At 32.1% G+C, this 14461-nt stretch overlaps 1 protein-coding gene across 1 annotated transcript in view; it reads right to left on the bottom strand.

Annotated features, from left to right (window-relative positions):
- Positions 1 to 7432, bottom strand: part of CBG21086 — a gene marked incomplete at both ends in the record, with an annotated part of 15202 nt that extends 7770 nt beyond the window's left edge. Inside the window, 3 exons of the mRNA XM_045243529.1 lie at positions 5283 to 5334; positions 6325 to 6447; positions 7299 to 7432. Coding sequence (XP_045097262.1) covers positions 5283 to 5334; positions 6325 to 6447; positions 7299 to 7432 — 309 coding nt within the window. The remainder of the gene's footprint in view (positions 1 to 5282; positions 5335 to 6324; positions 6448 to 7298) is intronic.
- Between the last annotated feature and the right edge of the window lie 7029 nt (positions 7433 to 14461).

The raw sequence follows: 14461 nt of genomic DNA, 5'->3' as shown, positions 1-14461 counted from the left end.
AATGCGTCAACTAACTAAATATGTAAAATGTTATTTTGAAAAATTTTGTGATTGACAAAATTTTGATAACTCTCACGGTTTTCGAGATATGCGCCTTTAAAGTTGGGCCACCCAGAACGGGAGGCCTACTTGGAAGACTGCAATTTTCCAAATTTTAGAAAATTTTTTAAAAAAATTTGAAATTCTACAGTAGTCTTAGAACCAGTTTCCTCACTTTTTTCAAAAATTCTTTTTTTTATCTAGCACAAAAATCTGAAGAAAACCACATGACACAATTTTCACAACTTTTCAGAGAGGAACAACTTTATAAAACGCTATATTTCAACAGCGGAAATTTCTAGAGATAAACTACAAACTACAAAAACCTAGAACATAAAATTTTACACAATTTACAAGTTACAGTTTTTTATTGCTTTTTTGGTTTTTGAGATATGCGGCTTTAAAGCTGGGGAACCTCCCCCATTCCCTACTTCGCCAGGCGGTGAAGCATCGGCAACTTTAAAGCAACATATCTCAAAAAACACAAACGATATCAAAATTTTGTCAACAACAAAAATGTAGAGTATAACATTTCACACATTTTGTCAATTGACAAATTTTTTATTGCGTTTTTGGTTTTCGAGATGTGCGCCTTTAAAGTTGAGGCACCCCGATAGGGAGAGGAGTGAGGATGCGCCAACTTTGAAGGCGCATATCTCAAAAATTAAAAAAAAGCTGTTTGAATTTTGTTGACTACAAAAATAAACAACTTAAAATTTCACACATTTCGATAGTTAATAAATTTTGAGTATCTTTTTTACTTTTGGAGATATGCGGGTTTTAAAGTTGAGGCACCCTCTGAAGCGCACGCCAAGCTCAAAGACGCATAAGTATCTCAAAAAACTACAAAAGCTAAACTTTTCATTAAAAAATTATGAATTCAAAAAGCCTTGTAAATGCCAAAGAGATTTATAAAATAAATAGATATGTTTCTGTTCCACCCATTTTCCTCCATCCCCTCTTCCTCCGATTATTCTTTTCAATTCTTATTTCTTCTCATTTCTGCCACGGATGGATTAGTACCAGAGACCGCCCGTTTTATATGTTTATCCCTCTCTCCGCCGGTCCACTTGAAAATCTTGTCGGGGGTGGAGAAAGAGAAAAAAGAGGAGAAATTTGGGAGGCTAGAGAGTCAGAGAAGCCAGACACACTGCGTCTCTGGAGCCTATGACATAAAAAGTACCGTAACTTTGACAGTTTTTGTAGGATTGCGATGGAAACAGGATTTTTGAAATCAAGAAGATGAGAGCTTCAAGATGAGTATAAACATGACTAGATTTGATATTTACTGAATTTTTCGAAAAATCATGAAAAGTACCGTAACTTTGTCAGTGTCAATCGGATATTGTTGAAAACAAAATGTTTGGAATCAAGAAGTCAAGAGCTTCAAAATGAGTATAAACATGACTAGGCTCCGCCCACTTTGAGTTTGGGGGATAGAGACGCAGCCTGTCTGGTTTCTCTGGCACTTTGGCTGTAACTTTGTCAGTTTTTAGGCGATTTTAATAAAAATTTAATTGAAATTCAGAAATTCAGAAATTCAGAAATTCAGAAATTCAGAAATTCAGAAATTCAGAAATTCAGAAATTCAGAAATTCAAAAATTCAGAAATTCAGAAATTCAGAAATTCAGAAATTCAGAAATTCAGAAATTCTAGAAATTCGAAAAATCCAAGAAATTCAGAAATTCAGAAATTCAGAAATTCAGAAATTCAGAAATTCAGAAATTCAGAAATTCAAAAATTCAGAAATTCAGAAATTCAAAATTTGAGAAATTCAGAAATTCAGAAATTCAGAAATTCAGAAATTCAGAAATTCAGAAATTCAGAAATTCAGAAATTCAGAAATTCAGAAATTCAAAAATTCAGAAATTCAGAAATTCAGAAATTCAGAAATTCAGAAATTCAGAAATTCAGAAATTTAGAAATTTAGAAATTCAGAAATTCAGAAATTCAGAAATTCAGAAATTCTAAAATCCTTAAAATCCTAAAATTCTGAAATTTCCAGCCACGATTACTGTAGACGATGATCATCCGGACGTTACCGCAATTCTGCGTCCTAAAAAAGAAATGGACGGCAATTCGACATTAATCAACAACAATAGATACAGTTTTCAATCGTGGTGAGTGTTTCTTGGCGGGAAATTTGAAAAGTTCAAAATTTTAAGAAAAAAAAATACAAAAAGTACTGTAACTTTGTCAATTCTCATCAGATTCAAATGAAACCTAGATTTTTGAAATCAGCGTTTTAAGAGCTATAAAATGGGTATAAACATGGCTTGAAAATTTTTGAAATTTTCAAATTTTAAAGGAAAAAACAAAAATACTGTAAATTTGTCAGTTTTCATTAAATTTTGATGAAAGCTATGTTTTTGGAATAATAGCGTCATGAGCGTCAAAATGAGTATAATCATGACTAGGCTCCGCCCACTTTGAGTTTGGAGGATAAAGACGCAGTGTGTCTGGCTTCTCTGGCACTATAGCCTTTTTACAAAAACAGCTGTAACTTTGTCAGTTTACAAGCGATTTGGATGAAGTTTTTTGTGGTAAATTTGCCAATTTGAGAGCTTCAAAATGGATATAATTATGTCCTACTTTTCAATAATATTTGGACCGTTATGTGCCTTGAAATTGAGCTACAGTAGCCTAGAACACTTCAAATTGCAAGAATCTGTTTAACAGAAAAAGAAAGAATTGAGGAAAAATAGGAAAGTTGTTGTTTTTGGAGGAAAAAAGACACAAAAAACGAGATAATGATCATTTTCGGTTCCAAGAAATTAGGATGGAATTAGAGAGATGATGAGAGAGAGATAAGAAAGCATCCAGGAAGATAGGAGAAACGCAGAGGATCTCGAAAAGTACAGTAATCTTGAAATTTGGAGTTTTAAGGATTTTTTTAGGATATTTGGAATATTTTATTCTGAAAGTTTTTGAATTTCAGAATTTTAGAATTTTAGAATTTTAGAATTCTTAAAAAAATTTTTTAGAATTTTAGAATTCTTTGAATTTTAGAATTCTTTGAATTTCTGAATTTCTGAATTTCTGAATTTCTGAATTTCTGAATTTCTGAATTTCTGAATTTCTGAATTTCTGAATTTCTGAATTTCTGAATTTCTGAATTTCTGAATTTCTGAATTTCTGAATTTCTGAATTTCTGAATTTCTGAATTTCTGAATTTCTGAATTTCTGAATTTCTGAATTTCTGAATTTCTGAATTTCTGAATTTCTGAATTTCTGAATTTCTGAATTTCTGAATTTCTGAATTTCTGAATTTCTGAATTTCTGAATTTCTGAATTTCTGAATTTCTGAATTTCTGAATTTCTGAATTTCTGAATTTCTGAATTTTAGAATTTTAGAATTTTAGAATTTTAGTATTTCCTGGATTTTCTGAATTTCTGAATTTTAGAATTTTAGAATTTTAGAATTTTAGAATTTTAGTATTTCCTGGATTTTCTGAATTTCTTCACAAAATCTGAAAATCCCAAAAAATCCAGAAAACTGTAAAATCGGAAAATGTTCAAAAATCGGAAAATGTTCATTTTCAAAAAATTGAGAAAATGCTGAAAGTTTTAAAAATTCTAAAATTTTAGATTTTCAAAATTTCAAAAACTAACTTTCTAAAAATTTCGAAAATCGAAAAAACCCTCCAAATTTTGCCTTTTTCAATTCAAATATTTTTTAATTCAATTTTCGTTTTTTATATAAAAAATACAATTAACGAAAAAAGTTTTTAAAAACTGTACAAAAAAGCGACTTCTTGTACAAACACCACAAAAAAAACGTCTGCTTTTTCCTCCAAAAACATTGTTCTTTCCCTATTTTCTCTGCGTCTCTTCATCTCCAACACTCTCTCGTCTGCCTTTTATTCATAAAGAAGTGTGAATAAGTGATGTAAGAAACAAGTTTTAGCTACAGACAGCAACAAAAAATGTCTGAAGCAACTTTTTCTGTAGGAAAAGAAGAAATATCACACATACTTCAAAAAATTGGGCGTACTTGAGAGAATACACTTTTTTGAAATCCCCAAAATCTTGAAAACAGGAGAAGATTAATCAAAATAACCGGAGAATTCGGATTTTTCAGGTTTAGAGCTTCAAAATGAGTATAATCATGACTAGGCTCCGCCCACTTTGAGTTTGGGGGATAGAGACGCAGCCTGTCTGGTTTCTCTGGCACTTTGGCTGTAACTTTGTCAGTTTTTAGGCGATTTTAATAAAAATTTAATTGTTAGAATGAAAAGGAAAACAGCTTCAAAATGAGTATAAACATAGTTAGGTTTGGGGATTTTGGATGGAAAAGTACAAAAAGATCTGTAACTCTATAAGTTCTAGATGGATTTCAATAAAAACTAGATTTTCAAAATTTGGGCGCTGAGAGCTTCAAAATGAGTATAATCATGACCTATTTCGTAAAAATTTCGATTTTTGACCCTCTATGCGCCTTTAAAGTCAAATTTACGAACCAGCCAAAGTTAGGCATGTTTATACTCATTTTAAAGCTCTGGAAAAGGCAGGTTCACAACTACAAATTTTATTGAGATCCACCAAAAATTGATGGAGTTACAACCAATTTTGTATAGTGGCTAGAGTACCAGAGAAACCAGACACACTGCGTCGCTGACCCTATTTTCAAAACTGTAGGAATATAGCCATGTTTATACTCATTTTGAAGCTCTTAGCAAGCAAAATTCGAAAAACTAGTTTTCATCAGAATCCGATGAAAACCGACATAGTTACAGTACTTTTTGAAAGTTTCCAATTAAAATTTGAGAAAATTTTTCAAATGTTCAAATTTTCAAACATCTTCAAACCTAGTCATGTTTATACTCATTCGAACCATCAAATTTTAAAGAGTTCAAAAATTACAATTTCATTCAATCTGCTCGAAAATAAAGCGAGTAATGCGCCTTTAAACGGATCAGAGGGGGGGGGGGGGGTCTACAGTAGTTAAGTTCAGCTACCCGGAACAAGTTCGAGAAGGAGAAGAAGTAAAACCTTGAAGGTGTGAAAAGTAGGTAACTGGCTTCTATTCTTCTTCTCTATTATTTTCTAACTAAGAAGCCGTTTTTATGCAAAACAACAACAGGCAAGGCAATAAGAGAGAATTGACCCACTTGGATTGAGGCAGAAAACAATGAGGAGAGAAAAAAGGAGGGCGAAAAAAGTAACTGGTTATTTTTATAGACTTTTTATAGCGTTCATAGCACCCAGTTATATTATAATGCACAAAAACACAACGAATTACCTCTGGAAATTGACGTGTACGCAGCATTTCTTCGATTTCAGCAGAGGATTGGCTGAAAATATATTTTTGAGGTCGTAGAATTTAGGAAAATTGAGTTTTCTAGATTATTTTAAAAATTATCTTTTGGAAAATGCAAAAATTTCCTTCAAATTAATGTAAAAATCATGAAATTCGGTGGAATTTGAAGCGAGATGTGGCTTTTTGAAATTTTAAAATTTGCAAAACTTCGAATGCTTACAAAACTGGGTTAAACGTTTTTAATTTTTTCGATATTTTCAGGTTATACTGAACAAAAGTAGAACTTCATTTTTGTAGTTGACAAATGTTTTCTAGCTACTGTAGTTTTAGAGGTATGCGCCTTTAAAGTTAGGGCACCCAGAAAGAGAGAGGGACGCTGTGCTGAAGCGCGCGCCGATTTAAAGGCGCATAACTCGAAAACTACAGTAACTACAAAAAAGTTGATAATTACAAAAATGTGTAGATTTTTATTTTTCTTATTCCGACAATTGACAACTCTTTGCTAAATACTGTAGTTTTTGAGTTATGTGCCTTTAAAGGTAATGCGCGCGCTCACACCTTGAGCCTACGACCTTGAACAACCTACGAGGAGGGGGACAAGGGCACGCTATCTTTAAAGGAGCACAGCTAGAAAACTACTGTAGCTACAAAAATGTTGTTAGTAGTGAAAAATAATGAAAAATTTCATTTTACACATTTTTGTATAATATAATTCAACTTTTTCTAGCTACTATAGTTTTTGAGATATGTGCTATTGAAGATGGGGTACGTCGGAAGCTGCTATTTGTGCGAGCATTCTTTAAAGGCGCATATCTCCAAAACTACGGTAGCTAGCAAAAAATTGTCAACTACAAAATTGAAGCTCGATTTTTGCTTCATCTACTCTAAGAATTTCATCGAAATTAGATAATTTTGACTGGGTTTTTTGAGCTACAAAAATACACGAAAATTGAGGTTTTTCAGATTTATTTCAATTTTTTTTAAGGAATTCTTTTGATTATAAATTTTAGATTAAAAAACTCACTTGTAAAAATGATTATAAGACAAATGTCTTGCCGGGGAAACACCACAAATCGGATAGTCCGGATGGTTTCGAGACGGATAGGATGGGCGGTGATTGGGGTGTTGGAAGTAGGCGGAGGAGCTTCTGGAAATTTTAAAGGGTCACAACTTTTCCTTATTTTCAAAAAATTCAGTGAAACCTTGATTTTTGAGTTTGTCAGATTTTAACGGTTCGAATGAGTATAAACAAGGCTAGGTTTGAAAAATTTTGAAATTCCTATTTTTTTTCCGAAAATTTAAAAATTTATTGTAACTTTGTCAACTTTCATCGGATTCAAATGAAGATTAGATTTCTGGGATTACGGAGTAGAGAGCTTCAAAATGAGTATAAACTTGACTAGGCTCCGCCCACTTTGAGTTTGGAGAGTAGAGACGCAGTGTTCTCTGGCTTTCTCTGGCTTTCTAGCCTTCATACAAAACTGGATTTAACTCCGTCAGTTTTAGTTGGATTTGGATGAAACTCTTAGTTCTGAACTTGGCTTGTCTAGAGCTTCAAAATGAGTATAAACATGACCTGCTTTCGAAAATTTTGATTTTTGACCCCTATGCGCCTTTAAAGTCAAATTTTGAAAATTCTTATAAGATAGGCATGATTATACTCATTTTAAAGCTCTGAACAAGCCTGTTTCGAATATGACGTTTTCATGCAAATCGGCCTGAAACTGATAACGGTAAAACCGATTATGTGAAAAGGCTAGAGCGCAAGAGAAACCAGACACACTGCGTCTCTGACCTTTTTTTAACATGGTCATGATTATACTCATTTTGAAGCTTCTGGCTTTCTAATTCCAAAAATCTAGTTTTCATTGAAATCCGAGGAAAACTGACAAGGTTACGGTACTTTCAAACTATTGAAAACACATTTTTAACCATAAATCGGATCATTTTGACTCAAATTCTTCAAACTTAATTTTTCAAAAGCACCAAAAATTTTACCGATTCACAATAGCGTCAATTGAGTGACTTCTATACGATGGATGAAAATTCGTGAAGACGTGCGGCGAATTCAGATGATGTGGATGATGATGTGATGAGCTATTTCTGGTTGTTGGCCATCTCTGCTCTATCATAGGCTGCAAATAGATATAATGAGAGAGTAAAAAAGAAGAGGAGGGTGGCTAGAGAAGCAGAAAATTTATGGGGTACCTAGCAGGTGTGCAAATATGAGTGTCAACTATATATAGGGGGTGGAGTACTGTAGTAGCATGTCATTTATCTTTTTATGAGGAGGGGAGGTGTCAGATTACACTTGATGATGTGTAATATGAACAGGTGTTTCCTTTTTTATTCAAATTCCATTTAATAAAAATTTTGACACACCCAATAATTACAGCTTTTGAGGTTTTTCAAGCTTAATTTAAACCAAATTTCGGAATTTTTGAATTTTCAAAATATACACCATAACTCTTTTAAATTAAAATGTTCTATAGTTAAACGCCGATTTTCGACTTTCCATGTTATGAGCTTCAAAATGAGTATACTCATGGCTCTGTTCCTTTAAACTCGAATTTTGACTTAAAGGCGCATGAGTGGCCCGAAATTCTGAAATTCTCAAAAGTAGGTCATGTTTATACTCATTTTGAAGCACTAACCACGCCGAGTTCAAAACTACAAATGCCATCAAAATGGAACTAAAACTGACGGAGTTACAGCCAGTTTTGTCCAGAGGCTAGAGTTTCAGAGAAACCAGACACACTGCTTCTCTAACCCCTCAACGAGCCTAGTCATGCTTATACTCATTTTGAAGCTCTTGACTTGCTAATTTCAGAAATCTTTATTTCAGTGAAATCTGATCAGAATTGACAAAGGTGCGACCCTTAAGGTAAGGGGCAATGAATTTGTTAAAATTTTGAAGAAATTCGAAATCTAGTCTTTTTTATACTTATTTTGAAGCTCTATATACGGAGAATTTAGAAATCTACATTTTTTAAAATTTGGGACAAAACTGGCCAAGTTACTGTAGCTTTAATACAACACTTTAATTTGATAGAGCTCCAAAATTTTCGAAATTTTGATTTTGGCGCCAATTTTGAAATTCAGAAGAGCAGTGGAAGTGTTTCTAGTGACGTTTGGAACCTTCAAATAAATATAGCCAGGCCCAACTTTCCTTAATTTTCCAATTTCGGACTGCCATGCGCATTTAAAGTCAACAATCAAAATGGGAAGCTACATGGCAGCCGATCTTTGAACTTTGAGCTTAACTATCTCGGTCATTTTAGAAGATATCAAAAAGTGTTTAACTGATGAAAAATTACTGATGTTATGATACGTATTTTATTAGTTAATTTTTTTTTTGATATCTCTTACAGGAATTGAGATAATTGAGCTCAAAGTACAGGCAACGCCGGCTAACCAAGAGAAAGGGGAAGGACTGCAAGTTTGGACTACTTCCGGCGGAATCCAGACTGAATTAGGCAGAATTTAAGCATTTTAGGCTAATGTTAAACAAATTCATAGTATTTTTACAATATAAAGTTTATTATTTGGTACTAGATTCAAAGCATCAAAAAGGTTCGATACACAGAAAACCACAGAACCATGAAATCGACATTTTTCAAACCATCAATTTTGATCTTATATCTCGATACTTGTTGAAGATATCAAAAAGTGCTCAACTGACAAATTGTTACTGATATTATGATAACCGTTTTGTTCATTGACTACTTTTTGATTCCTTCTACAAGAACTGAGATATATGAGCTCAAAGTACAAGCATAGCGGTGGCGCCGCCGGCACGAGGTTCTATGAGTGAAGGGGAGGGGGGATGGTGCTATAACTTTGAGCCGATTTATCTTGGATGCTGTCAGAGAGTCAAAAAGTGGTAAACTATCAAAATGTTGGTGAAACTATGATAAACATTTTACCAGTTAACAACTTCTTGATAACTACAGTAGTTTTCAAGTTATGCGTCTTTAAAGGTGGTGTAACTTTCACCGGCTGCCATGCCTGCGTGCAATTTTTAAAAGCGCACATCTCAAAAACTATGGTAGCTATTGAAAATTTGCATTTCAAAACACATTCTGAGAATCTTGAAACCGATTGATAAAGTGTATAGAATCACTGATAATAAGCTATATATCATATATATTACAATCTAGAAAAGAAGAAGAACACCTTCTTCATATTGTTCAGTAAGTTTAAGCATATGCCATTCTCTTCTTCTTCTTCTTTTCTCTCCTATCTGCAACCATTTTTCGCACTTTCACTAATCGGTCGAATGAAAAGGGCGTCGTTATCCTCAGTTTTTTGATGATGTGTATTATAGATTCTTGCGTAATACAGGAGAAGATTCGAAGAAGAAGAAGAAGCTAATTGAGAAGAAGGAGAAGATGTGAAGAGGTGCGAAATTATGAATAAATGGGATTGAATTTGGTTCTTTTTATGGGAGGAAATGGATGGAAATTAAAGGGGTTAGAGATTTGAAACGTTCTGAAAGTTGAAAATTCGAGATTCTCTGATTTGGATTTCAAAGCTCTTAGATTCAAAATCACCGAAGCTCAGAATCACAAGCAACTTGAGATACTGGGATTCTAAGAATCCTAAGGATTCTGAGAAGGAATATTGGGATTCTGAAATCTTAGGGTTCTTGAGATTACATGTTAGAGGATTTGGACGTTTAGGCTTTTTGGATTCTTAAGTTTTGAGATTCAGAGATTCGGAGATTTAGGATTCTAAGAGTTCTAGGGATTCTGAGGACCAATGCGAATTTGGGAGCTTAGAATTTCGGGATTCTTTAGATTTAGAGATTCAGAATTTAGGATTTTGTGGTTCTGAGAGTTTGATATTGAAATTCTGATATTTGGAAATTTGGATGTTGAGACTCCGCAATTTCTGAATTTCTGAAATTCTGGATATATCTGAATTTCTGAATTTCTGAATTTCCTGGAATTTCTGAATTTCTGAATTTCTGAATTTCTGAATTTCCTGGAATTTCTGAATTTCCTGGAATTTATGAATTTCTATAAAATAAGCCAAAAAAGCCAAAATCACTTGTTTCGCTTTCCTATTTTCTCAGAATGTCTGTCTGACCTTTTTGCATAAATTAATCATAAAATTACCTTTTCATGATTCTCTCAAATAGCTTTCACTGATTTCTCAATGGCTTCTTCTTTTTTTTTTGGCAAAAAAGAAGAGAAAACGGTTTTTTCTAGAATAGTAGTAGTTTTTTTAGTACTGTAGGTATAGAAAAAGTGGCAAACGTTTTGCAAAAAAAAAGGATACAAAAATCGGGTGAGATTATGTAAATTTATTGGGGGTTTCAGTTCCAGTTGAATGCATTTTTAGGAGAAAAAAAAAAGAGAGAGAGAGAGAGAGAGAGAATGAGAAATAACGGTTTAGTTGAGTGGAAAATCATTTTATGCGATCTGATTATTTTAGAATTTTAGAATTCTCTGGAACTTTCAAAATTTCTGAATTTCTGAATTTCCTGGAATTTTGAATTTTCTAGAATTTCAGAATTTTCTGGAATTTTTTAATTTTTTTAATTTTTGAATTTTCGGAAATTTAAGAATTTAAGAATTTAAGAATTTTAGAATTTTAGAATTTTAGAATTTTAGAATTTTAGAATTTTAGAATTTTAGAATTTTAGAATTTTAGAATTTTAGAATTTCAGAATTTTAGAATTTTAGAATTTTAGAATTTTAGAATTTTAGAATTTTAGAATTTTAGAATTTTAGAATTTTAGAATTTTAGAATTTTAGAATTTTAGAATTTTAGAATTTTAGAATTTTAGAATTTTCGAATTTTAGAATTTTCGAATTTTCGAAACTTTTTGAAAACAAACTGAAATTTTCTAAAAAAAGAGCAAAAAGCTGAAAATGACGAAATTTTGGCCAAAGTTTTCCATGGGAAAAGGGAAATGGCTGGTGTTATGTCAATATTATTCCATATAATATCTCACTGTTTATTGTGTTTATTTTGGCCAAAATTTCGACCAAAAACTTTGGAAAAAAATATGACCATTTTTGTAGTTCCGCCGAAACCTTTTCGGAACGTTTTTGGTTTTTTTCAAAAATTCAAAAAATGGTAAAAACCAAAAATGTTTAAAAATCCCAAAAAATTCTTATTAAAATCAGAAAAACTCTATATTTTAAATCAGCTAATTTCTAAATAATTTATTCTAATTTTTCCACATTTTTTAGCCGAAAAAAAGCCCAAAAGACTGTAAAATTGGACCGAATAAATGGGGGAAAATTATGCAAAAATAGAGAGCCAATGAGGGGTGACCGTCGGAGCTTCATTAGAATGTTTTCTGCCGATAACTAGCTACGTTTTTGGAATTTTGATTTGAAACTTTATTTTTCGAATTTGTCAGGTTCCGAGCTTTAAAATGAGTATAAACATGGCTAGGTTTGAAAATTTGAAATTTCCGATATTTTGAAATTTTCAAAAAAAGTCTCAAAAAGTACAAAAACTACCGTAACTTTGCCAGTTTTGGGTCAATTTGTATGGAAACTAGGTTTTCAAAATTAGCAAGTTATAAACTTCAAAATGAGTATAAACATAGCAAGGGCTGGATTTTTAGAGACGCAGCGTGTCTGGTTTCTCTGCCACTCTAGCCAGCATACAAAATTGTAACTTCATCAGTTTTAGGTCATTTCAAATGAAGCTTGCAGTTTTAAACTTGGCTTGTCTAGAGCTTCAAAATGAGTATAAACACGACTAGGTTTGAAAATTTTCGAATTTTGGCTTCTTATGCGCCTTGAAATACTCACTTTAAAGCTCTTAACTTGAGAAACTCAAAAATTATAGTTTGAGGCGATAAATATCAAAAATAAGGGAGTTATGATCAAAATAAGATTTTCGACGAAAATAGTCGATGCGCCTTTAAAGTCAAATTTTGAAAACCCCTTTGAAATTCGAAGATGGTGGACTTGTTTATACTCATTTTAAAGATCTTAACTTGGGCAATTCAAAAAGTTGGGTTCTCACAAAAAATGAGAAAAAATAAGAAAGTTAGGAGCAATTTAATATTTCAAGAAAAAATGCTGAAAATCAAAAATTGGTCATAACTTTCTAATTTTTTCGAATTTTTCTATGAAAGTTAGATTTTTGAAATTGTCAAATCAAAAGCTTCAAATCAAGTCCAAACACTTTAGGATTTTCAGATTTTCAGATATTCTAAAAATCGAAAAACCCAAACAAAAAGATTAGCTGAGGTGTCAATCAACTGTAGAAAAAGAAAATAGAAAACAAAGGAAATGAAAAATGAAAACCGAAATGGTTATTGATACATAAATTGGACAATGTATCATCCAACAAACAAAGAATGAGAGTGAGAGAGTGTGAGAGACAGGGGGACGCAGAGAAAGGAAGCTGAACGGTGTGACCGGAGGAGAAGGAGGGATCATGGTCAAATCAGTTTGATGGCTAACAGGAAATGGGAAAAAATGAAATGTTCTAGAAATTCAGAAATTATTTTTCTAAACTTGAATTATCGATCCAAAAAGTCTGAAAATTGGCCTAAATAGACCTTCTGGTGTCCTCGAAACTTCTAGAAATTCTGAAAAATGACAAAAAATAAAAGTTCTAGAAACAAGTTTTAGGAACAAATTACAACATTTTAAATAGGAAAATTCCAAGAATTTTTAGTGTAACTTTTGCGGGGAAAATGAAGAAAAATCAATAAATCAAAATTTCTAGAAAATTAACTTTAAATATCACAAATAGTTTGAGATTCTAGGATTCTAAGGATTCTAAGAATTCGGAAGCTTCATGGGATTCCAAAATTTTGAGATTGTCAGATTCTGAAATTCCTGGAATTTCAGATTTGGAAGTTCGGGATTTCGAGGTTTCGAGATTCTAAGATTCTTGAATTCTGAGATTCTGGAATTTAAGACATTTCGAGAATTCGAGATATTTAGAAGTTTAGGATTTTGGGGTACTGAGAGTTTGAGATTCTTAAATTCAGAGATTTGGAGATTTGAACACTCGGACTCTGCAATTTTGGATTTTTATTGAATTTTAAAAATTTCCGAATTTCGAAAAAAATTTAGTTTCCGATTTTCTGAAAAATCGTAAAAGTCGGAATCTAGCCAGTTTCATTCTAAAAAAGTTTTCCCAATTGAATTTTTCAAATTTTTTCGCTTTTTTGCAATTTTCATTCAATGAGAGCCTATTTATCAATTGAAAAAAATTAACCAATTTCTAAAAGTTCGTTTATCAATAAAATTTTTCGAAAAATTTTTTCCAAAAATCCTAATTTTTTGGAATTTCTCAAAACCCATAAAGTCAGAAGAGGTCAAACCAAATAATTAGGTAGAACACAAAAATGGAACCAATAAAAAAAGATGGTTATCATTATGCCTCTTTTTCTCTGCGTCTTTTTCTCTCTCTCTCTCTCCCTCTCTCTTTATCTCTCTAATATCCATAAAAGGAAAGGACACAGATTCCAACCAAAAGATAAAATATTTTGACGGTTTTTCTGGGAAAAAGAAAGACAAAAATAAACAGATTATTAAGGAAAATGAAGAAGGATGAGCAATAGGACAAAAATAAGAGCTTTTGGCGGCAAAACCGCAAATTTTGTTTGATTAGGCACCACTTGGAACGCTGTACAGAAGAGACAAAATTATTGGCAATTGGGATAGATTTAGAGAAAAAATTTTAGAATTTTAGAATTTTAGAATTTTAGAATTTTAGAATTTTAGAATTTTAGAATTTTAGAATTTTAGAATTTTGTCAATCAAAAATTTCGATTTTTTGGAATTTTCGGATTTAGACAAAATCTTAATTCTACCGCTTTTTCTGGGTTTAAAACAGCATTTCGTCAGTGAAAACCGACAAAAAAGTCGGTAGATCAAAATCAGAAATTTCATTTGAAGTTTTGGAAATTGAAAGGGAAATTTCGAAAAACTTTGGAATAAAAATGAAAATGAAATCAATCTGTGTTTCCAAATGTCCGGATGTCCAAAAAGGAAAACAAACTTTAAATGTCACCTTTTCCCAACCCATTCAATTGATTTAGATTTATTGACTGGGAAATTGAGAATTTCCCTATTCCTGGGAAACGAATAATAAAAGAAAATGTTGCGAAAAAACTTGCTATGGCCTAGAAAGGACTTCTAGGCCACCAAAAAAAATTTTAAATCAAACGAATA

Source organism: Caenorhabditis briggsae (assembly GCF_000004555.2).
Source record: "Caenorhabditis briggsae complete genome, chrIII, whole genome shotgun sequence".
Taxonomy (NCBI): domain Eukaryota; kingdom Metazoa; phylum Nematoda; class Chromadorea; order Rhabditida; family Rhabditidae; genus Caenorhabditis; species Caenorhabditis briggsae.
Note: the sequence above shows the minus strand (reverse complement) of the source record. Positions and strands in the feature narration are given on the sequence as shown.